The 25,205-nt window shown below is 42.5% G+C and overlaps 1 protein-coding gene across 5 annotated transcripts in view; it reads left to right on the top strand.

The window, feature by feature from the left end:
- The window catches only part of dpp9 (dipeptidyl-peptidase 9), a 92,650-nt gene that overhangs the window by 42,448 nt on the left and 24,997 nt on the right, over positions 1–25,205 (top strand). For all 5 annotated transcript variants that reach the window (XM_067968084.1, XM_067968085.1, XM_067968086.1 and 2 more), the window contains 8 exons: positions 1,767–2,011; positions 5,690–5,802; positions 16,052–16,225; positions 17,733–17,901; positions 19,442–19,552; positions 21,453–21,581; positions 22,913–22,974; positions 24,769–24,869. In XM_067968084.1, coding sequence (XP_067824185.1) covers positions 1,767–2,011; positions 5,690–5,802; positions 16,052–16,225; positions 17,733–17,901; positions 19,442–19,552; positions 21,453–21,581; positions 22,913–22,974; positions 24,769–24,869 — 1,104 coding nt within the window. The remainder of the gene's footprint in view (positions 1–1,766; positions 2,012–5,689; positions 5,803–16,051; positions 16,226–17,732; positions 17,902–19,441; positions 19,553–21,452; positions 21,582–22,912; positions 22,975–24,768; positions 24,870–25,205) is intronic.

Below are 25,205 nucleotides of genomic sequence, written 5' to 3'. Positions count from 1 at the left end.
GTATCAGAGGATTGCTGATACCAATGGAAATGTTACGACAGCAAGAATCACCATCTTCAGAAGTGGGAAGAGAATTGGGAAGGGAGAAGATATTCCACATTTCAGATGAGGACTGATGGTGATTGGGCTGTAAGGCCAGCGGATGCATGTGGTTTCCATGTAGTGTTTTGTTTTGCAGTCGCATGCTTAAAACAAAAATGTAAGAAATGAGCACACTTAATAGTTGTCTCGTTACTATTTATATTGGTGCTTTTAATTGCAAAAGTTCCTTTTTAATGAGGGAGGGAGGCTCCCTTGGCTGTGACTATTTATTTAAATTGCTGACGTTATAGGGAAGTGCGTGTGTGAAGATTTCCTGTACTAAAATCACCCCGACAATCTGCTGAGGCACTGAAAGAAACATCGAGCAGCTGATTGTCAATGTGATTTCAGTTCATCACAAGAAAGTTGCACACTTGCTTCATTTGATAGATGGCAACACAGTAAGGAACTGGTCTCAGAACTAAAAGCAATAATTTTATGTGGTAAATATTTCTTAAAGGCCAAAGACTAACTATAAGGGGATATATGAGAAATTGCTTGTTTCTTAGACTTTCCTTTCTCTTTAATTTGTTGAAGACCCCAGTTCCTAACTTTGCTCACGGTGCTCTGTAGATTCGTGTAAACGTTTTTTTTTTCACTTCCAATTTCAATTACTTTGCTTTTTCTTAAAGATCTCACTAGCTGCCATAATGCCGTAAATATGCAACAGGAGTGTTTCAGTCCAGTAATAAGTGCTAGAACTGAGACGTAGCTAAATTCCACATACAGTCCAGTGTGAGATTTTATGTACTTTGGGAATAGGCTGAGAGATTCAATTCAACCTTCAAGGTGTCAGCCGTGGCTCAGTAGTAGCACTCTCACCTCTGAGTCAGAAGTTCGTGCGTTCAAGTTTCACTCCAGAGACTTGAGCACATAATCCAGGCTGACACTTCAGTGCAGTACTGCGGGTTTGCTGTACTGTTGAAGGTGCCGTCTTTTGGATAACACATTAAACCAAGGCCCGTCTGCTCTTTCAGGTGAATGTAGAAGATCCTATGGCACTGTTAGAAGAACAGGAGACTTCTCCCGGTGCCCTGGCCATTATTTTTCCCTCAACCAACACCATTTAATTTTTTTTTAAAAAGCTATTATCTTGGTCATTGTCTCATTGCTGTTTGTGTGACCATGTATGCAAATTGGTTGCCTTGTTTCCTACACTACAACAGTGGCTACACTTCAAATATACTTAATTGGCTATAAAGCGTTTTGGGACATCCTGAGTTGAACAGTGTTTGCAGTTCTTGAAGAACAAACTGAATCCCCTCCTGACCGGAGCTTATTAATCTGTGTTGCATCAAGACTATGCTTTGGAATATAGCCATCTCTGACAATGAAGCTTACCAGATGGCTTGTGCATTAGGCAATCACAAGTGAGTTGCGGTTGCCTTACGATTTATCCCATCACTTTGCCGATCAGAATATTCTGATTTTCGAATACTTGTAAGTTTTCAATTGGGGATGGAGTATTTTTGTAGACCAAGAAAATCAGTTCAGTTTTGATACTGTGCATACCAGATTTGTATTTCCACTGCCGTCTCGTGTTGTACAGAGTAAAGCTATAATGTTTGCTGCTGACTTTGCAAACGCAGTGGAGGAGCCTACAGCAGCTGTATGCTTTTTTTCTTGTCTGTACATTTCTTTACATATGTGACATTGAAAAGAGCGTGTTTTTATTTTTGCTGCAGCTGTGTAGCAAGGGCCGAGGAAATGGCTACGGTGGAAGCGCTGTCTGAAAGCACAGAGGTGGTGGATATGGAGGATGCACTCTCCCCGTTCCACATTGAGAAGCACTCGTGGGATGGACTGAGAGAGATTATCCACAGCAGCAGGAAGTACCCCGGCATCATCATTAACAAAGCACCTCATGATTTCCAGTTCATTCCAAAAAACGATGATTCTGGGCCGCACTCCCACCGTGTCTATTACTTGGGTAAGTGTTAGATCGTAATAGTGTCGAACTACATGGCAAACAAGAGTACGAGCCACAGGAAGCCATGCTCAAACTATAGTGTTTTGGTCAGATGACACCTAGAGTGCTGTATCCAGTTCCGGTCACCAAGACTTAGACATCCAGTATCTGGAGGCAGTTCAGATAGGCTGATCCTGAGCATCAGATGATTTAGTAATGAGGAAAGGCTGGAGAAACATGGATTTTTTTTCATCCTTTTGAAGGAGGTGATTGTGGTATTGACCTTAAGGGCAGAATGATGGGATGCAAGCCTCAGTAAATTAATGGGACTCAAGGCGGATAAATCCCCTGGACCTGATGGCTTACATCCTAGGGTCTTGAGGGAAGTGGCAGTAGGGATTGTGGATGCTTTGGTAATAATTTTCCAAAATTCTCTGGACTCGGCAAAGGTCCCGGCAGATTGGAAAACTGCTAATGTAACAGCCTTATTTAAAAAGGGTAGTAGGCAGAAGGCTGGAAATTATAGACCAGTTAGCCTAACATCTGTGGTGGGTAACATTTTGGAGTCTATTAAGGAGACAGTAGCGGAACATTTGGATAAACATGATTTAATAGGACAAAGTCAGCATGGCTTTATGAAGGAGAAGTCATGTCTGACAAATTTGCTTGAGTTCTTTGAGGACATAACGTACAGGGTGGATAAAGGGGAACCAGTGGATGTAGTGTATTTAGACTTCCAGAAGGCATTCGACAAGGTGCCACGTAAGATTATTGCTGAAGGTGATGAATCACTGGATTGGGGGTAATATTCTGGCATGGGTGGAGGATTGGTTATCTACCAGGAAGCAGAGAGTTGGGATAAATGGTTCATTCTCGGACTGGCAGCCAGTAGCCAGTGGTGTTCCGCAGGGGTCGGTGCTGGGTCCCCAACTCTTTACAATCTATATTAACGATTTTGAGGAGGGGACCGAGTGTAACCTATCAAAGTTTGCAGATGATACAAAGATGGGAGGGAAAGTAGAGAGTGAGGAGGACATAAAAAACCTACAAGGGGATTTTGACAGGCTGGGTGAGTGGGCGGAGATTTGGCAGATGCAATACAATATTGGAAAATGTGAGGTTATGCACTTTGGCAGGAAAAATCAGAGAGCAAGTTATTATCTTAATGGCAAGAAACTGGAAAGTACTGCAGTACAAAGGGATCTGGGGGTCCCAGTGCAAGAAAATCAAAAAGTTAGTATGCAGGTGATCAAGAAGGCCAACGGAATGTTGGCTTTTATTGCTAGGGGGATAGAATATAAAAACAGGGAGGTATTGCTGCAGTTATATAAGGTATTGGTGAGACCGCACCTGGAATACTGCATACAGTTTTGGTGTCCATACTTAAGAAAAGACATACTTGCTCTCGAGGCAGTACAAAGAAGGTTCACTTGGTTAATCCCGGGGATGAGGGGGTGGACATATGAGGAGAGGTTGAGTAGATTGGGACTCTACTCGTTGGAGTTCAGAAGAATGAGAGGCGATCTTATTGAAACATATAAGATTGTGAAGGGGCTTGATCGGGTGGATGCGGTAAGGATGTTCCCAAGGATGGGTGAAACTGGAACTAGGGGGCATAATCTTAGAATAAGGGGCTGCTCTTTCAAAACTGAGATGAGGAGAAACTTCTTCACTCAGAGGGTGGTGGGTCTGTGGAATTTGCTGCCCCAGGAAGCTGTGGACGCGACATCATTAAATAAATTTAAAACAGAAATCGACAGTTTCCTAGAAGTAAAGGGAATTGGGGGTTACGGGGAGCGGGCAGGAAATTGGACATGAATTTAAATTTGAGGTTAGTATTAGATCAGCCATGATCTTATTGAATGGCGGAGCAGGCTCGAGGGGCCGATTGGCCTACTCCTGCTCCTATTTCTTGTGTTCTTCTGTTCCGATTGTAAGAATCCTAAGAAAAATAAGCTTGAAATGGTTTCATGCTAGTTTCCAGTGGCACTGATTCTGCTAGATGAAATGGGAGGGGAATGTACCCATAATTTGAGACAAATTGATAGTTATTGGGAGTCAATTGAACTCAGTGCAGGTACCAGGTTGGCTGAACTGCCCCCTCTGAGTTGCATGTGCACATATGGAAGCAGAAGCTGTGCTCATAGCGCATTGACATTTTCAGTTAAGCACCATATTGCTGCAATAATGTTACAATATATCCACCATGAGCAACAAATCCTTTCGAGAACCAGTTAAGTTGAGTTGATACAAGCTTCTAGTGCAGTAAAGATATGTTGATAGAGGAAATGCATGATAAATACACTGCAGGTATGGGTGAGGTAGAGAAGTCCAGTATCTGGTGACTTAGAGCTAGAAGGCAGCACAAATGGAAAGTTTATTTTTTGTTTGGAATCCTGGGCTGAGGGACTTGTATGTGGAGAGAAGAGACAATCTGGGATTGTTCTCCTTTGAGCAGAGAAGGTTAAGGGGAGATTTGAGTGTTCAAAATTATGAAGGGTTATAATAGAATAAAAAGGGAGAAATTATTTTCACTGGCAGGAGGGTCAGTAACCAGCGGACACAGATTTAAGATAATTGGCAAAAGAACCAGATGGGAGATGAGAATTTTTTTGATGCGGTGTTATGATCTGGAATGCACTGCCGGAAAGAGTGGTGGAAGCAGATTCAATAGTAATGTTCAAAAAGGAATTAGATAAATACTTGAAGGGGAAAAAACTATCAGGGCCACGGTGAGGAAAGAGCAGAGGAGTCGGACTAATTTGATAACTTTCAAAGAGCCAGCATGGACATGATGGGATGAATGGCCTCTTTTTGTGCTGCAAGATTCAAAGGTTCTACGAATTCAGAATGTCAATTTTGTGACGCTGACTGAGTCAGTATCCAGTGACATTGCAAGAGGCAGAAAGGAATTTTCTGTGGCTTGTTGCCCAACTGTGAATCATCCCCAGGTCCTGCTGTATGAGAATGTAAAAGAGCCTCTCCCTTGTTAGATATCCCACGTAAATGGAGTGACTCACTTGCTGCAAACTCCAATTATCCTCTTCTGTGCCAGTTCAACTGAAAGCTGACTGAGGCAGTCACTGACTAGTAGATGATTCTAATCTGGAACAGCTCAGCACATGTATCGAGCAGTGTGAACATATCTGGCATAATTCTGTAGCAGATCTCTTGCACTTGAAGATGAGGGACCTAATTATTTAATGCATTTGGTGGGAATCTTAATTCCAGTTCCCTTACGTAAAATGTCTAAATTTCCTTCTTTAAAACTGATAGTAAAAATCTATATCATTTTATAGTCTCTTAATTTGAAGTTATTAATTCAAATTGTTCATTTGAATATTTTAAGCACTAAATTTCCGTTTTACTTTATTTACATTTTCAATTCAAATCATTGGATAACTCATTGTTTTAGTGAAAAAATCCCACTTCACATCAGAGATAAATTGAATATATGGTTGCTACTTATCAAATATACAATTCTCTAAGTATTGTCTTTGATACTGTTCCCAGTGTGTTCACAAAACAGCCTAGAGTTGGCCATTTAACTGACAGGACAGGGGGATGGACCCTGCTGAAAGTTGGAGTAGAAACATTTTAGTCACTGGTCACAACTTGGTCAAAGTTGTGTGATTGACTGAATCACCTCTGGATTGTAACATTACTGCTGATTAACACTGAGAACCGTCTTTTCTACAGGGATGCCTTACGGGAGTAGAGAGAACTCTCTGTTGTACTCTGAGATCCCAAAAAAGGCCCGGAAGGATGCTCTCTTGCTGCTGTCTTGGAAACAAATGCTTGATCACTTCCAGGTGAGAGATTTATTCTGTGAATTCTTTTAGCTTTGGGTTGCATGATGGTGCCACATGAGTGTTTTAACGCTCCAATGTAGAGTGCTGTGGAGTGGTAGGGCAAGGATTTATCACCATGATTCTTCATGTGCATTGCTGCCAATCTCTGTCATATGGCAACACAAAGCATCACCTTAAATGGGAGGGAATATCAGCTGCCTGGTAACCTTGCCTGCTCTCACTACTTGTTACCAAATAGCGTGCCAGCCAAGACCATGGAGTAGCAAACCCGTGCCCTCCTGGGCAGGTATGGCGTAAGCCATGAGCAGGCATTTTTTTTACAAAGCAAAACTTAAAATTAAGGGTTTTTTGTTTTTTTTTTGTCATCTCTCTCATACCACACCTCCTACCTAGGCTGAGAGGAAGATATGGGCAGGCAACTTGCTCAGTGGTGTCCATGCTGCTCTGTTACTAAGAAATGTGCACACGCAGCCCAAGGTGAGACAGAGGTTTTTTTCTTTTTTTTTCCTTTCACCTGTGCTCAATTCTTTCTTTGTAACAAGTGGGCAAAGGTGGTACCTGTAGGTCTTGCACTTAAATACCATCTGACCCTTAAAATCATGCCGTTATTTTAACTTTGCTCATCCACTTTCAATTTTTGAGCAAAACGTGCAGTGCCACTATTTATAAATTCATGTCTCCAGCATCTTATGTGGGTGACTAGGCTGCATTACTGGATGGGTCATTGTTTGTAATCTTGTCTGTATCTGATTTGACATTGAACTCACCCACTCTAATTCGCCCTCCTTCTCAGTCCTTCCTCTGTTTATTTCTCAATCCTTAAACCTCATTTGTTAAGCAGATACACTGTTTGTTCAGTTGTTCACCAAGGTCCCAGATGCCCTGTTACCCTTGCTGCACTCCAGCAACTTTGTGGGCAAAACCTTTTTTAAAAACCTAAACCTGCTCGAGCAAGTCTAACAGGGCATGCTGCGAGATGCCCCGTTCCAGCAAAATCTAGGCCCATGACTCTAGGCCCCAACCTTCTTGTTAGCTGAGAGTATCTAGTTTTACAAATTTTCAGAGTAGTCATAGTTTTTTAATTCAAATTAGTCTGTAATTAAAACGACGTTTCTTCCACATGCGCGCGCCCTTTACAGTGTAACTTCCTTTAATCCCGACCTTGGAAAAGCACCCCTTGCTGCTCTGGTCTGTGGTACAGTATATACTTAACAACCTGTTGGCATCTAAAAGGCAGAATGAAATCCTGCGCCTACCTTAACTTTATTAACTGAGAGCCTGTGAAGTGAAGCGTCCAGTCCTTCATGCAGTTGGGACATCACTTGTGCAGTGTAATTCATGGCTTGATCTAACATCACTTCAACTTTTAATGTACTCCAGCTACTGATTTGCAATAATGTTAGGCAGGTTTGGTAAAATCGTTTTTTTTTTCCCCCCCTCCATTTAAAAAAATCTTATTGCAAGGAAACAGAATCTCAATAATTACTAAGTTGAAAAAAAATTGCAATTGTAATCCAAGTGAAGAGAAGCTGTTCGATTAATGTATTGAGCCAGAATTTGCTGTTCAAATAACGGTGAGGCTAATCCAACTTCAGTCGAGGAGCAGGTGCACATTTAAATGTCAATACCAAAAGTTGCTGTCAGAGTTGTGCCCCTCCACCATTAGCTTAGCGAAAATGCTACCCTGCTGTCTGCCTCACCATTGACCTGCATTGAATGGCATGGTAGATACTAACTAAACTTGCCACAGAACGTTAAATCTTGTCATTTCAAGTCTTGAGTACCCCTTTAATGATGCAACTGTTAATTACTGCCAATTAACCTCTGGCACTAAAAATTAAATATTACAAGTGTGAAGTCTCATTCCTTCAGGAATTGTTGCAGTTTTTTTTAAATGTAAAATTTAAAATTTTTAGTTTTTCTTAACTTTTCCTTTGCCTCTTTACTCTTAATCCAATCTTTCTTTCCCTCTATTTATATTTATTTATTCTTTCTGCACCTGATTTGACAATGAATTTGCCATTCTAACTTACACTTCAGTCCTTGCACTGTTTATTTCACAGTCCTTCAATCTGATTGGTTAAGGAGGTGCCCTGTTCACGCAGGCCCCAGATGGCCTTTTTCCCTCACTGTGATGTTGTCAGCTCGCACTTCCAGCAACTTGTCACGCAAGAAAATTAAAAACCTAAACGGGCAAGTCTAACTAATGGCAGACGCCCCGCTACATCAAATTCTGGCCGACATGAATGAATTGCTCTTCCCCTGTCGCTTTGTGACTTAGTATTTTCTGCAAATGAAGTGTATCTGAAACCCTGTTTAGAGCCATTTCTGTAGGGTGGCCAAATCCGATGCAATAAAATAGCAGAGAATGTTAACATTTGACATTTATAAATGTTATTTATAAATTGCTAACATTTCCACTGAGGTTCAGGTTGCTGTGTACACAGGGACAACTTCATTGACTTTCCAGTGTTAGTCCACAACATCTAAGTTTTTAGTGGTTTTCACCTTTCCAAGACACACTAAACACATAAAATATACCTTTTGCCTCTTGTTTTCCAAGGGGTTTGTCTCTCTAGGGTTCCCTATGTTGTGCATCATTCTGTGGTTGAGGGGGTAGGGAACCAGCTGTAGGACCCCTGCCAATGCAGCTCTTGAATGGGTCACTAAGAGCAACAGTGCCTGGGCTGACTGGTATCCTGTTTTATACCAGCAGCCAGAAGTGAAAGCAGATCCTAATATTTGCTTAAGCTGGATTTCTGGTTATCAGTGTGCTTTCTAACTTCCACACAAAATCCTTCCTGGCACAAAAGCAATGATCTCTAGATAAGTTTCCTGCCTGGGACAGTTTTTTTTTGTTCTCTGGCAAGGCCACATTTATTGCTCATTCCTAGTTTCCCTCAGAAGGTGGTGACTGCCTTCTACCAATTGTGCTAGGCCACTTCAGAGGGTATTAAGAGTCAATCGAGGAGTTTGGTACTGGGGTTACACAGGTCAGGCCTGGCAGGTTCCATTCCCTGAAGGGCATTAGTGAACCAGTTGGGTTTTAATGACCGGCAGCTTTGATGTCAGCCCACCAGATTTATTGAATTCAGTTTCACAATCATATCATTAGATTTACAATATTTATGGAAGAGGACAAGGAACAATCAAATGTGAAAATACTTAACTGGAGGAGGGCTAATTTCAGTGAGTTAAAAAGGGATGTTGCCCAGGTGGCTTGGAATCAAAAATTGGCAGGCAAAATAGTAATTGAACAATGGGAGGCCTTTTTAAGGAGTAGTTGGTTTGGGTACAGAGAAGATATTTTCCTACGAAGGGGAAAGGCAAGGCATCCAAAGGTAGAGCTCCCTGGATGATTAAAGATACAGATTAAAATGAAACAGAAAAAGGAGGCTTCTGACAAATGTATGGCTGAATACAGAAAGTACAAAGGAGATCTAAAAAAAGGAATGAGGGGCAAAGGGAGACTGAGAATAGATTAGCGGCTAATATAAGGAACACAAAAGTCTCAACATATAAATGGTGGAAGGGTGGGACAGATTAGGGATTTTAAAAAAAATCTTGTGGAGGCAGAGGGCGTGGCTGAGGCACTAAATGAATACTTTGCATCAGTCTTCACTGGAGAAGGGGATGCTGCCATTGTAGCAGTAAAGGAGATAGTAGCAATATTGGTTTGGATAAAGAGGAGGTACTTAAAAGATTGGCCGTACGCAGTAGAAAAGTCACCTGGTCCTGATGGGATGCATCCTAGGTACTGAGGGAAGTAAGGTGGAAATTGTGGAGGCTCTGGCCACAATCTTCCAATCCTCCTTAGATATGGGGACGATGCTGGAGGATTGCAAATGTCAAACCCCTGTTCAAAAAAGGGGAGAAGGATAAACCCAGCAATTACAGGCCAGTCAGCCTAATGATGGTGGGGAAACTTTAAAGTAATGAAGAGGTTGATGGGGGTAGTGTGATTGATGTGTGTATATGGACCTTCAAAGGGCATTTGATAAGTACCACATAATAGACTTGTTAGCAAAATTAAAGCCCATGGGATTAAAGGGACAGTGGCAGTGTGGATACAAAATTGGCTAAGGGACAGAAAGTAATGGTGACCAGTTGTTTTTCACACTGGAGGGAAGTATACAGTGGTGTTGCCCAGGGGTCAGTATTAGAACCACTACTTTTTTGATATATATTAACAAGCTGGACTTGGGTGTAATTTCAAAGTTTTCAGATGATGCAAAACTCTGAAATGTAGCAAATAATGTGGAGAATAGTAACAGACTTCAGGAGGACATAGACAGACTGGTGAAATGGGCAGACATATGGCAGATGAAATTTAATGCACAAGTGTTAAATGATACATTTTGGTAGGAAGAATGAGGAGCAGCAATATAAACTAAACAGTACAATTTTGAAGGGGTTGAGGCCTGGGGGCACATACACAAATCTGTGAAGGTGGCAGGACAAGTTGAGAAGGCTGTTTTTAAAAAAAAAAAAGCGTATGGGATCCCGGGCTTTATTCAGAGGCCTTGATTACAAAAGCAGGGAAGTTATGCTAATCCTTTATAAAACATTGGTTAGGCCTCAGCTGGAGTATTGTGTTCAATTCTGGGCACCAAACTTTCGGAAGGCCTTAGAGAGGAGAAGAGATTTACTAGAATGGTACCAGGGATAACAGACTTCAGTTATGTTGATAAGAACATAAGAAATAGGAGCAGGAGTAGGCCACACGGCCCCTCGAGCCTGCTCCACCATTCAGTCAGATCATGGCTGATCTTCGACCTCAAATCCACTTTCCTGCCCCATCCCCATTTCACTTGATTCCCCTAGAGTCCAAAAATCTATCTCAGCCTTGAATATATTCAATGAGCATCCACAGTCCTCGGGAAGAGAATTCCAAAGATTCACAACCCTCTGAGTGAAGAAATTCCTCCTCATCTCAGTATTAGATGGCTGACCCCTTATCCTGAGACTATGGGCCTGATTTTAGCAGGCCTGCGGGTTCTCGGCGGATGGGCTAGCGGGCGCGTGGGTAACGCGCCCGGTGAAATTAGTGGGTTTCCCGCGCGATCGTAGCAGGCAAACCACTAATTGGATTCACTTACCTGCTCCTCCGGGTTCCCCGCTGCTGATCTGCGCGTCGGGCGGGCTGCACATGCGCAGTAAGATCTGTCAGCTGGAGGCACTCTATTTAAAGGGGCAGTCCTCCACTGACAGGCTGCAACCAATAGCAAAGATGACTGCATGGAGCAGCCCAGGGGGAAGGCTGCTCCCAGTTTAATGATGCCTCACCCCAGGTATCAATACATGGGGTGAGGAGGAGGGGGAGGACAGAGATCTTCCACCCGGCGGGCACGAGGAAGCGGCCCCGCCTCCGCCACCAGGAAGGCCTGGCTCGAGGTGGCAGAGGGGGTCACCTGCGCCACCAACATATCGTCCACCTGCACACAGTGCAGGAGGCGGTCCAATGACCTCAGTAGGTCAGCCACAGTGAGTACACGTAGTCTTTTCCCTACACTCCGTCTGCCACGTCACTGCCCCCATCCCACATCTCCTTCGGCACTGCCAACACTACTCTGTCACATCACCCCTCATACCCACTCAAACCCCTACTCACCTCGCCAGTACTCACCCCGCCACTACCACGCAACCCAATCCTCATACAATCTCATGGCTCTATCCCATACTCACCCTCTCGTGCATCTCTCTCACGGCCAGCCTCACTCAACCTGCCACCACCTGTGCTGCAGCCACAGAGCATGCATCACATATGTGCAGTAGGCAGCGTAAGGCAAACATGTCGTGAGCATGAAGGGGATGCGCAAGGGTGTTTGAGGGTTTGTCATGGTTGTTACCTATATTGAATTTCAGAACAACTCATCACACATTATATTGGCACCACTACTGCCATGTCTTCGAGTCTTCCGGTTTGTGCAATAATGCCCGCTCCTGGGTATCACTGAGGACCCACCACTGATGCCACCCATTGTGTCACTGCAGAGTGGGTGTAGGTGTATTTGCAGGGCTGTTCTGCGCAGACGACTGAGACATCGGCGATGTCCCCGGTTGCACCCTGGAAGGCTGCGGAGGAGAGGTTCGGGAGGGCAGTGGTGACTTTGACAGCGACAGGTAGGAATGTGGTGCACGGGCCAGCCAGGAGCAGCTCGGCATGAAAGAGGCTGCAGATGTCCACGGCTACATGTCGAGTGACTCTGAGCCTCCGTGTGCACTGCTGCTCAGAGAGGTCCAGGAGGCTGAGCCTCGGTCTGTGGAACCTGTGGCGAGGGTAGTGCCCTCTGCGACGCATCTCTCTCTGCGGTAGCCCTCCCTCCTGCTGTACAGGTGGATGTGTCACAGCATTGTGTTGTGGAGCTCCACGTGTCAGAGGTGGATGGCATGGCTGGTGATGCTGTTCGCCCTCCGAGGAGGTCATGACTGCAGCTACGGCGGCCCCCATCCGCAAGATGTACATCTGAGGGGGTCCGCAAGGCAGGTACATGTCTCCGGAACCCGGGGTAAGTGTGCAGGTTGGTGACTTTGACCGTCAGGAGGAGGGTGGTGGAGGCCAAACTTTGTCCCAAGTGACAGAGTGGCCTCCTGCAATGGGTGAGGGTCCCCCCCCCCCGCCCCCAACCTGTCAAATGGACCTTTGCAGCTGCCACAGGCTGACAGCTGCAACACGTCCATTCGAGCTGGGAGTGTTTCCCCCAGTGTGGGAAAAGTCCCATGTTGATCCAAAATCACACACAGTCCCTTAATCAGGTCAGTTAATGACCTGAAATACCTAACTAAATATTGTCAAGTGGCATCCCGCTGGCTTTAATTGCCTGCGGGATTCCCACCAGCGGGGGCTGCGCACGCACGCCGGCGTGTCAGCGGGGAACCCGGAAGTGGGCGGGATCCGGTCCCGTTCCCGGATTTCGCGATTTTCGGGGCCCTCCGCCGAGAACGCACCCGATAGCGGGTGGTAAAATCGAGCCCTATGCCCCTAGTTCTAGACTCTCCAGCCATGGGAAACAGCCTCTTAGCATCTACCCTGTCAAGCCCCTCAGCCCCCTCAAAATCTTATGTTTCAATGAGACATCTCTCATTCTTCTAAACTCCAGAGAGTATAGGCTCATTCTACTCAACCTCACCTCATAGGACAACCCTCATCCTAGGAATTAACCTCGTGAACCTTCATTGCACCCCCTCTAAGGCAAGTGTATCCTTCCTTAGATAAGGAGACCAAAACTGTACGCAGCACTCCAGGTGAGGTCTTACCAAAACCCTGTACAATTGTAGTAAGACTTCCTTACTCTTGTATTCCAATCCCCTTGCAATAAAGGCCAACATGCCATTTGCTTTCCTAATTGCTTGCTGTACCCGCATGCTAACTTTTTGTGTTTCTTGTACAAGGACACTCAAGTCTCTGAATACCAACATTTAATAGTTTCTTACCATTTAAAAAATATTTTTTCTGTTCTTCCTACCAAAGTGAATAGGCTCACATTTCCCCACATTGTACTCCATCTGCCACCTTATTGCCCACTCACTTAACCGGTCTATATCCCTTTGCAGACTCTGTGTCCCCCTCACAGCTTCCTTTCCCACCTAGCTTTGTCTAGTCAGCATACTTGGATACATTTCACTTGGTCCCCTCATCTAAGTCATTGATACATATTGTAAATAGCTGAGGCCCAAGCAACGATCCTTGCGGCACCCCACTAGTTATAGCCTGCCAACCTGAAAATGATCCGTTTATCCCTACTCTGTTTTCTGTCCGTTGGCCTATCCCGTATCCATGCTAATGTTACCCCCAACCCCATGAGCCCTTATTTTGTGTAACAACCTTTTACATGGCACCTTATCGAATACCTTTTGAAAATCCAAATATACTACATCCACTGGTCCCCCTTTATCTACCGTGCTAGTTACAGCCTCAAAAAGCTCTGATAGGTTTGTCAAACACTATTTCCCTTTCATAAAACCATGTTGACTCTGCCTAACCATATTATGGTATTCTAAGTGCCCTGTTACCACTTCCTTAATAATGGATTCCAGCATTTTCCCGACGACTGATGTCAGGCTAACTAGCCTGTAGTTCCCTGTTTTCTCTCTCCCTCCTTTCTTGAATGACGGGGTCACATTTGCTACTTTCCAATCTGCTGGGACCATTCTAGAATCTATGGGATTTTGGAAGATCATAACCTCTGCAACCACCTCTTTTAGAACCCTCTGATGTCGGCCATCAGATCCTGGGGATTTATCGCCTTTTAGTCCCATTAGTTCCTCGAGTACTTTTTCTCTACTGATATTAATTACTTTAAGTTCCTCACTCTCATTAGCCCCTTGGTTCCCCACTATTTCTGGTACGTTTTTTGTCTTCAACTGTGAAGACAGATACAAAATATTTGTTTAATGCATCTGCCATTTCCTGATTTTCCCAATTATAATTTCTCCTGAAACAGCCTCTAAGGGACCAATGTTTACTTTTGCTTCTCGCTTCCTTTTTACATACTTGTAGAAGCTCTTACAGTCTGTTTTTATATTTTTTGCTCGTCTATTTTCTCTCTATTTTTGGTCGCCCTTTAGTTTCTAAAACTCTCCCAATCCTCAGGCTTACTACTACTTTTGGCAACATTTATACTGAACTTCTTTCAACCTAATACCCTCTAACTTCTTTAGTTAGCCACAGGTGGATCACTTTTCCCATTGAGTTTTTATTTCTCAATGGAATGTATAATTGTTGAGAATATTAAACTATTTCTTTAAATGTTTGCCATTGCTTTTCAACTGTCATACCCTTTAAGGTAGATTAGGAAATCAAATTAGCCAATTCGCCCCTCATACCTATGTAATTGGCTTTATTTAAGTTTAAGACTCTAGTTTCTGACTTAATATGATGTTTGAGAGTGAGGAACTTATGATCACTCTTCCCCAGAGGATCCCTTACTGTGAGATTACTAATTAACCCTGTCTCATTACATAATACAAGATTTAAATAGCCTGTTCCCTGGTTGGTTCCATGACTTATTGCTCTAGGAAACAGTCTCTCATGCATTCCATGAACTCATCCTCCAAACTACCTTTTCCAATTTATTTTGCCCAGTCTATGTGTAGATTAAAGTCCCCCACAATTACTGCATCACCTTTGTTACTAGCTCCTATTATTTTATGATTAATACTCTGCCCAATGGTGTTGCTATTGTTAGGGGGGGCTATAAACTACTCCCACCAGTGTTTCTGCCCCTTGTTACTTATTTCCATTCATAATGATTCTACTTCCTGATCTTCCGAGCCAAGATCCTTTCTCACCACTGTCCTTATGTCATCCTTTATTGGGGCTACACCTCTCCTTTTCCATTCTGCCTGTCTTTTCTAAATGTCATGTACCCTGGAATATTTAGTTCCCAACCGTGGTCACTTTGCAACCATGTCTCTGTAATGACTATTGGATCATTACATTTATCTCTGTGCAACTAATTCATCTATCTTGTTACGAATGCTCCGTGCATTCAGATAAAGAGCCTTCAATTTTAGATAGACTGGAGAAGCTGGGGTTGTTCTCATTAGAGCAAAGTAGGTTAAAGAATGATTTGATAAGTGTTCAAAATCATGAAAGCTTTTGACCGAGTAAGGAGAATCTTTCCAGTGACAGAAGGGTCGGTAACCAGAGGGCACAGATTTAAGGTGATCGGCAAAAGAGCCAGAAGCAACATAAGGAAACTTTTTTAAACGCAGCGAGTTGTAATGCTCTGGAATGCACTGCCTGAAAGGGTGGTGGAAGCAGATTCACTAGTAACTTTCAAAAGGGAATTGGATAAATACCTGAAAGGGAAAACATTTACAGGGCTATGGGGAAGGAGCAGGAGAATGGGGCTAATTGGATAGCTCAAAGAGTAGGCATGATGAGCTGAATGGCCTCCTCCTGTGCTTGTACATACTATGAAGTTGCCACGGTGGAATTTGAACCAGCGCTACACTATCTTATTCCAGTTCAGAGCATTGAAATGTAGACAGCCTCCCAGATCACTACATCCATTCCCTTCTATGCACTGTATTCTGCATCCTATTCACTGTTTTAATTCATGCATCATGCAAGTAGTTTTGCATATGTGCATACTGACCTTAATTTTTTTTTAAAATTATTGTGGCCTCAGGTGAGAGCTGGCTGTGTTTTGGGGTTATTTTGAATAGAGCCAATTCTGCTAATAGTTGTACATCATTATTCAACAAATTGTCGCAGATTAGTTTTTGTTCTTCTATCTTCTAGGCGACTCCACACCATGGGATGTACTCACGGGAAGAGGAGCTCCTGCGTGAGAGGAAGCGCCTCGGGACATTTGGAATTACCTCGTATGACTATCACAGGGATAGTGGACTTTTCCTTTTCCAAGCTAGCAATAGCCTTTTCTATTGCAAGGATGGAGGGAAAAATGGATTTAATGTAAGTACAAGGTTGATGCTGTAGCTACTGGTAGTGAGTTCCTTGCATGTCTGACCAGATTTCCTGTTGTTTCTCGCCATCTTGTGTTATGACTGTGCGCACTGTTTGCATTACTTGCAGTCTTGGGGTGATTTAATTGCAGGCTAAATAAGTGCTTTTTGTTTTTTTTTAAAATGAAAGGCACTTTTTTTGTTCCGAGCCAGTATAGCAATAATGGGTGCCTGGACTTAGAGGAAAAAAACAGCTCTTTTTGCTATCCAGTAACTCTTGCTGAACAATGGGACAGGACTGAATATGCTGCCAGCACTCACTGTTTAGATTTAAACATGAAGAATGACATTTGGTTAATAGTGAGGAGGATAGTGATAGACTTCAAGAGGATATAGACAATCTGGTGGCATGGGTGGTTACGTGGCAGATGAAGTTTAATGCGGAGAAAAGCGAGGTGATGTATTTTGGTGGGAAAAATAAGGAGAGGCAATACAAACTAGAGGGCACAATTCTAAAAGGGGTGGAAGAACAGAGGGATCTGGGGGTATATGTGCATTAATCATTGAAGGTGGCAGGGCAGGTTTAGAAAGCGGTTTAAAAAAAGCATACAGGGTCCTGGGCTTTATAAATAGAGGCATAGAGTACAAAAGCAAAGAAGTCATGATGAATCTTTACAAAACACTGGTTCGGCCACAACTGGAGATTTGTGTCCAGTTCTGAGCACTGCACTTTAGTAAGGATGTCAAGGCCTTGGAGAGGGTGGAGAGGAGATTTACTAGACCGATTCTAGGGATGAGGGATTAAATTACATGGATAGACTGGAGAAGCTGGGATTGTTCTCCTTGGAAAAGAGAAGGTTGAGAGGAGATTTGATAGAGGTATTCAAAATCATGAAGGGTCTAGACAGGGTAGATAGAGAGAAACTGTTCCCGTTGGCAGAAGGGTCACTGACCAAAAGGCATAGATTTAAAGTGATTGGCAAAAGAACCAAAGGTGACATGAGGAAAATCTTTTTTACACAGCGAGTGATTAGGATCTGGAATGCACTGCCCGAGGGGGTGGTGGAGGCAGATTCAATCATGGCCTTCAAAAGGGAACTGAATAAGTAATTGAAACGAAAAAATGTGCAGGGCTACGGGGAAAGGGTGGGGCAGTGGGACTAGCTGGATTGCCCATGCATGGAGCCAATGCTGACTCGATGGGCCGAATGGCCTCCTTCCGTGCTATAACCTTCTATAATAGTTTCTGCCATTTTGGAAGAGTAGTAGTAAATTGGGGTAGAACCAAGATCAAGCAGCATGAAATCTCACCAGAGGTAGCTTCTCTGATCAAGTGGAGCAGACCTATATGGGGTCCTAAAGTATTTATTTGAGATATTTGTGTTTTAGGTTTTGCCAATTAAAGTTATGCTAGGTCTGTATTACCTACATCTAAGCTGTGGCCAGCACCATAATGCTTTGTCACCACAAATGCGATCTGTTCCTTTTTCCTTAGCTAGATCGCTCCTCTTTTACAGATATCGCCAATGAAGCCAGTAGAGATTAAGACACATTGTTCAGGTCCTCGGATGGATCCCAAGATATGTCCTGAAGACCCCTCCTTCATCTCATTTATAAATAACAATGACTTGTGGATATCAAACATTGGATCTGGAGAGGAGAAGCGATTAACATTTTGCCATAAAGGTATGGCAATTTACCATTGGATAGTAAAAGGCTGCTAAAGTACATGTTGTGGAACTACTTCAGCGAATGGTTCTGCAAGACCAGCTTTGGCCCCAGGAACTGGACGATTCGCCCCAGACAGCTATTTTTGCTGATCCAACAGACCAGGACACGCCAAGGTTTAATTCCTGGTCTATGCAGACTCAGCTTGGCTCAGTTAGTAACACAGTTCTGAGTCAGAACGACAGTTTCTGCAGCAGCCAGTTTTACTTTTAAACCAAGTGCTGGACAGAAGATTAAGCTGAGACTCCAGCAGGGCTGTTTCTCAATCTCTAATTCCATTTATGTTGGAACCAATTTCAAACCATCTTTGAGGGCAGTGATTAGTTGGAGTTGACAAAAGTACACTGAGAATTGTGCAAATTATCTCTGCACACCCCCCACCCCCCACCCCCCCTCCCAAGTTCTCCTGTCTTCCCCTGCTCGAGCTTGGAGTATTGTTGTATGGGTGGAGGCTAACCTTTTGATATATTAAAGTGGCTGTTCTTCATGTGTGACCCTAGTTCATGTTGACAGGCCAAAGGACTTGGGGTAGTGGGGGAGGGAATGTTGGAACTGCTGTCAGTTTACTGATTCTACCCTCATTAACAAACTTACCTGTCGATGGTCACGAACAGGAGACCTACATGTTCAATAGATATGGAGGTCAACTATAAGATCACCACTGCTGTTGTAACCATGATATTGCATATATATGGCCCTTATATCAAAGCACTTTGCACAGTGAATTACTTTGAAGGGCAGTGACTACTGCTATGTAGCCATTCTGCACCAGCAGCATCCTGCAAGAATGAATGGCCAGTTAATCTGTTGGTGGTATTATTTGAGGAAGACCTATTCCAGTCAGGGTACTGGAAGACCCTCCTGCTCTTCAAATAGCGCCATAGGATCTTTAATGCGTACCTTAGAGGTAGGCAAAGGATAACACCTCAGATAATGCACTGTCCCTCAGAATAAATAGTATTTGAGTGTCAGTCTAGACTTGTTCACATCGTAGTGTGGGACTCAAACCCACTTCCTTCTGACTTGGAACTGTGTTACTAACTGAGCCGAACTGTGTTACTAACTGAGCCAAGCTGAGTCTACATAGACCAGGAATTAAACCTTGGCCTGTCCTGGTCTGTTGGATCAACAATAGCTGTATTTACTGACTCGGCTACCTGGAGAGCCTTTAGTCAAATTAAACCTATTGTGGTAGCTGAATTTACAGCCATACATAGAAGCTATAGATTCTGCTCCATATAATACTTAAACTTGCATAATGCCTTAAAATGTGTCCTCTCGAAGTTCTTCAAATAATGAATTACTTTTTTTTTTGAAGTGCAGTGACTGGTGGAGGCTGGCTGACGGTCTGTTTTGGTCCAGATTAGCTGTCCGTGGCTTGAATGTGTCACACATTGATGGAGAACTGCGACTGAGAAACATGTACATTTGCCTAAATGTTCCTTTTTTATTACACAGGAGAATGTAATGTGACCAAGATGTTTCTCCTCTTTACCAGGTTTGCCTAATGTAATCGAAGATCCCAAGTCTGCAGGAGTAGCAACCTTTGTAATACAGGAAGAATTTGACAGGTTTACAGGTTACTGGTGGTGCCCTACAGGAACTGAAGGTATGACCTTGGTAGCAGTACTCCGTGTTCTTGCAGCTGATGAAAGATTAAGCTCGACATGGACTAAATAATCTTTCAGTGGTTTCTTGGCTTCAAATAAGAAGCAGTGGTCTCCTAACAGCTGTTGCTCTTGAACAGTGTAGTGTTTCATTCAAACTGTTCATCCAGCCCCAGTCTGCATATCAATTCAAAATCACACTGCCTTCAGCAAGTTAGTGCATTATTGATTCGCCTGACTTTAAATTCAGTCTAGACTAGTGAGATTCAAATTTCCACTCTGCAGGTAGATAGCCGGCCTTGCTTTTAATGCCCAAAATGATTGCAGTAATTTCTGTAGGAGTTGCTTTTTTTCCCTTGTGCTTTAAACACGATGTATAAGTTTGGATGACCATAAGCTGAAACAACACCTAAATTATGCTTTATGTCTGAGCATACATCGAACAATGTTTGCAATATTATTCTGCGAAGATCCCATCAAAGTAATTAGGGTTACAGTAACCATGTCTTGATTTGTCATTTGAGTGGTTAGTTGTGCATGTGGGTTTAAGGTAATGGGAGTTTAGAAGTAGCATTCTTCCAACGTTCCCAAAAGCAGGTGGTTCTGTTCTAAAACAATCGCTTCCAAACCAAATAAAAATGTGCAGAACGACCAATTTGCAAGCTTGATCTGAAGCCCTCTTTGTATCGAACAGTCACCTTGGAGCAAGTAATAAGCTGTCGTCAAATGCTTAACATGTCAATAACCATGTTGAGGTCAGACAGCTTCTGGTTTAGTGTACTATTTAGAAAGCTACAGGATGGAATGGAGAACTGATCAGTTGAGGCCTCCTATTCTACGCCAAAACTGTAGAGACTGCATTACAATACCATCTCTAAACTCTGATTTCTTTGTGTGACTTGAGTTATTGTCTGTCGGGCGGCACGTGAATATGTACAAATGTGAAATCTGCAAACCAGTCCTGAAGAGTTGGGGATATAACTATAGCTTTACATTGTAATGTTTTGGGCAGATAATCATTGGTCTATCGAGTTTACCTTTCAAACCTTCCATCAGGTTGGGCACCTGATTCTAGAACTAATAGCCCTGTAATCCTTTTACTTACAGGAATTCATCTGTTTTTTTTAAACCAGGTCATTGCTTTTGGTTCTGCCACCTTCCTCCCTTCCACCCTCTCCTCTTCCACCCACCCCCCACCACAGTGGTAATATGTTCCACAGTTAAATCGCCCTGTTAAGAAATGTTGCCTAAATTTCTTTTCCTTTAAGCTGTGTCACCTAGTCCTTGAATCCTGCATCTGACCAGAACTATGGATCCAACTTCTCCTTATATGAAAATCTTAGACCTCTATCAAGTCCCCCATCATCGTCCTTTCCAGAGAATAAACTCCCAGGGTAGACAGTCTTTCCTCATATCAGCCCTCGTGGTTCAGGAATCAGAATTGCAGCTCCATCCTGGACTTCAATAATTCTGTTGTTTTTTCCTGCAATACTAAGACGAGATGTTAAACCAAGGTCCCGTCTGTCTCCTCAGGTGGACATAAAAATCCCATGGCATATTTTGAAGGAGAGCAGGGGCATTGTGTCCTGGTTAATATTTATCCCTCAACCTACATCACTCTCAGTTTATCTGGTTATTATCTCATTGCTGTTTGTGGGACATTGCTGTGTCTGGGACCTTGCTGTATGCAAATTGGCTGTCACATTTCTTGCATTACAACGGATGCCCCTCAAAAATACTTCATTGGCTGTAAAGTACTTTGAGACACAGAGGTTGTGAAAGGTGCTATATAAAGGCAAGGTATTTCTTTAGAACTGAGCACAATACTCCAGCTCACCAAGGCCAGGTACAACTTTCAGCATCACCTTGACTTGCATGAAAGCATTTTTGTCTTGGTTGTAGGTCCAGATGGTGCAAGGACGTATTATCTTTTATACGAGGAAGTGGATGAGTCAGAGGTGGAGATCATTCATGTGCCCTCCCCCACGCTGGAAGAGAGGAAAGCTGATGCCTACAGATACCCAAGAACAGGTTGGAAGTAGAGCTCATGATTTTTGATATCCTGGCTTAAGAGAATAACAATCAATGTGAAAGCTTTATTGTTTATACATTGCACAGATTTTTTAAAAATCAACTTTTAGGTTAGGGAAATAAGTTTTTGAAATTCAGTGGAATTTTAATCAATTTCTCTCCCATATGAAGTTGACTTGTATGTTTAAAGTTGTGATCTCTTAAAATCTGGAACTATGTACCAACCCAGAAGAGCTGCCTAACATTTACTTGAGGCCAAGTGGCTCCATTGGCTGCTTCAAAAGTGTGAAAAAAATAATTATTGCAGGACTAATGTAGGAACCCGCCACCCATACCCTGTATACGGTGATCTTTGATATACAGGTATATAATTTTTCTTAAGGTCCTGTCAAGCATCTTGGGACGTTTTCCTACGTTAAAGATGCTATATTAGTGCAAGTTGTTGCTGTGTTATTCATAGAATACGTGTGTAATATGACTAACAGTACTGATAGTGTCGCTGTCAGCTTAGTGACACTCTGTAACATTGTGCTGCAGCCTGCAACACTTCATAACTAAAAGTATATAAACTGGATGTACTTGAGCAGTTGTTGAGGCTCATGGAGTCGATCATTGCCTCCCTGGGTAAAGGATTCAGTGAAGGACAGTGCAAGTTTTTCTATTGCACTAGAGGGCGGGTATAAGTGATTGATTATGATGGCACTCAGTGATATTACATGTGATAAGAGCCATTATACAGTTTCCATCCGCTGTTATGTTACACATTTAGATATATATAATTTAAAATGTGTAATTCATATTCCAAATGTCATATTTTAGAGCGTAAGCTGTGCTTCCATAAAGATCAGTTTTATCAGGGAGAGAATTGCATTTAATTGTCTACAAAATTTTTGTTGAACATTGTATCCAAACAACATTGAAAATCTTTGGTCTGTGAAGTGGATGTTCAAAATTTAACTGTTATATTCTGGAAATTAATCTTGAGTGCCATTAATTAAATGTATTTTATGTTATCAGTTAAGTTGCTATCTGTTGTCCCATTTGTATAGGTTATGCTCTAGTTAGTGGCTGAAGCTGCAATTGCTACCGCTCTGCGTAGAATGGTTTCTGACTGCTCCAGTCAACGCATCTGTTAATGAACTGTTGTTTTTGAGACGTGGTATTTTCAAAAAGTGACTTTCTATTAATGCATTTGCGGAATGGAATTTAACAAGTCTCTTGAAAGTGTTGGTAACCTATTAAAATTACAGGGGCAGGGTTTGAAATTCCATTAGAACTTTATTTGTTGTGGAACTAACATTTTGACTTTTTTTAATATCTCATTCTTACAGGGAGTAAGAATCCTAAGATAACACTTAAATTATCTGAGTTCAGAGCAGACAGCCATGGGACGGTGAGTATTCCTCAAATGTAACTTATTGGATGCCTGGGAGTGGTTAGAAATATTTATTCCTATTGAGAGGTTCAGATTATTGTAAATTGTGGATTTGTTTTTTTCCCCATTTTATCTCCTTTTCTCCTAAAGGCAGTGAAACTTGGGCGTTTTGATTTAATACAAAATGTCAGATGCTGCCCATACTCCTGTAGACTTTGGTATTCCTTGGATAGATTTTTGGAGGAAGAATATGATTAAATGTGCACTAAATGATAAAACTTTAAAAGGAGTGGCAGTGCAGAAAGACTTGGGATTGAGATGCATAAATCTTAGTGAGAGGCAAGTTGATATGTTTTTTAAAAAAAAAAATATTTTATGGGTTCCTAGGTTTAATGAATAATGGTTAGTATACAGAAGTGAAGAGGTAATGCCAAACCTATTCAATCATTGATTAGGTCACAGTTACAACAATGTCCAGTTTTGGGTACGCTAGTTTGGGAAGGATATCAAGGCTGTGGAAAGAGCATGGAAGAAGTTTACTAAGATGATATCTGAAATAAGAGGCTTTAGTTATGAAAAGGAGCTAGAGAAACTTACTGTTCTTACTGGAATGTAAAATGTTAAGCGGTGCTCAACAACTGGAGGGTTTTGAAAAGGTAAATGATGGGGTGGGGGGAGAAAGAAGACTTTCCACTAGGCAGAGTCTGTCAGTAGAAGATATGAATTTAAGATCCTAATGAAAGGGCAGCTGAATTGACTTTTTTCAACAATGTTGGGGCATGCCCGATCAAAAACTACGGTAGAAGCAGAAAAAGAACCGTATTAAATATTTATGCACTTCCCTTTTAACAGCTATGGCAGGGGGAAAAAGGCAGGTGAATGGGATTGAGTGGCCTCCTTTAAAGCCATAAAATTCTATGATTCTTTAATATTGGGGGATCACAATGCCAGGACCACTTAAATTTTTGTATAACAAACTGTGATCCCTCTTTCTCCCCCCACCTGCCCCCCAACAGTGTGTTGCAAATTCCACAATTAGCAGGATCCCTGAAAATATAGTTAGAATTAATGTGGTGGAAGAAATCCCAAGTGGGTTGATGCTCCCATGTTTTACTTCGAGTTACATCTAAACTACAGCACAAACATTCGGCCCAACTGGCCTGTGCCACTATTTGTGCTCCACACGAGTCTCCTCCCTCCCTCCCTACTTCATCTAACACTGTCAGGATACCCTTCTATTCCGTTCTCCCTCATGTGCTTATCTAGCTTCCCCTTAGATGCATCTATGCTATTTGCCTCAACTACTCCTTGTGATTAGTGCATTCTAAATTCTTACCACTCTTTGGATAAAGAAGTTTCTCTTGAATTCCCTATTGGATTTATTAGTGACCTATTTTATATTTATGACCTCTAATTTTGGACCCCCCCCCCCACCAACAAGTGGAAACATTTTATCCATGTCTATCCTATCATGTCATTATCTTAAAGACCACCACTCAGCTCCTTTTCTAGAGAAGAGTCCCAGCCTGTTCAGCCTTTCCTGATAAGGATATCATCCTTGTGAATCTTTTTTGCACCTTCTCCAATACCTCTATATCCTTTCTATAATATGGAGACCAGAACTCTGCACAATATCCAAGTGTAGTCTAACCAAACTTCTATACAAGTTTAACATAATTGCTTTTCAATTCTATCCCAATGGAAATGAACCCGAGTGCTTGATTTTTGCCTTTTTTTATGGCCTTTTTTGCACTGTGTTTGTACAACACAGTACAGTGCTAATCCTAACTCTAATGTTTTTTCCTTTGGTAGATCCTGAGTGCACAAGATAAAGAGCTGGTTCAGCCATTTGAGATTCTTTTCCCTGGTATTGAGTACATAGCACGAGCTGGATGGACGAAAGATGGAAATTTGTACGTTTCAGTCCTTGTGTGTTATCATGTAGTTGACACTGACCATTTTTTTTATTTTAAAAAAGTAACTATGCTAGTTCACTAAAGTAATAAAATTGAGTGTTTTGATAAGGGTAGGAAGAGACCATTGTAATACATCTAGGCACACTCAAAGTTCAAAAAACCACTACCCCTCAACTGCTTGCCCTTTTTTTTCCCCTTCACCTCCAACATTGTTCCTATTTCTCTTAAATTTGCAAGAACCTTCTACTTCCACTGTCTCCCTGACCTAATGTCGATATGCTGGTTTGGGACTAGCTTTTTTTTAATCCAATCCTTCGCCTGGTTGTAGAGGGT

Source organism: Heptranchias perlo, chromosome 29 (assembly GCF_035084215.1).
Source record: "Heptranchias perlo isolate sHepPer1 chromosome 29, sHepPer1.hap1, whole genome shotgun sequence".
Lineage (NCBI taxonomy): Eukaryota > Metazoa > Chordata > Chondrichthyes > Hexanchiformes > Hexanchidae > Heptranchias > Heptranchias perlo.
Note: the sequence above shows the minus strand (reverse complement) of the source record. Positions and strands in the feature narration are given on the sequence as shown.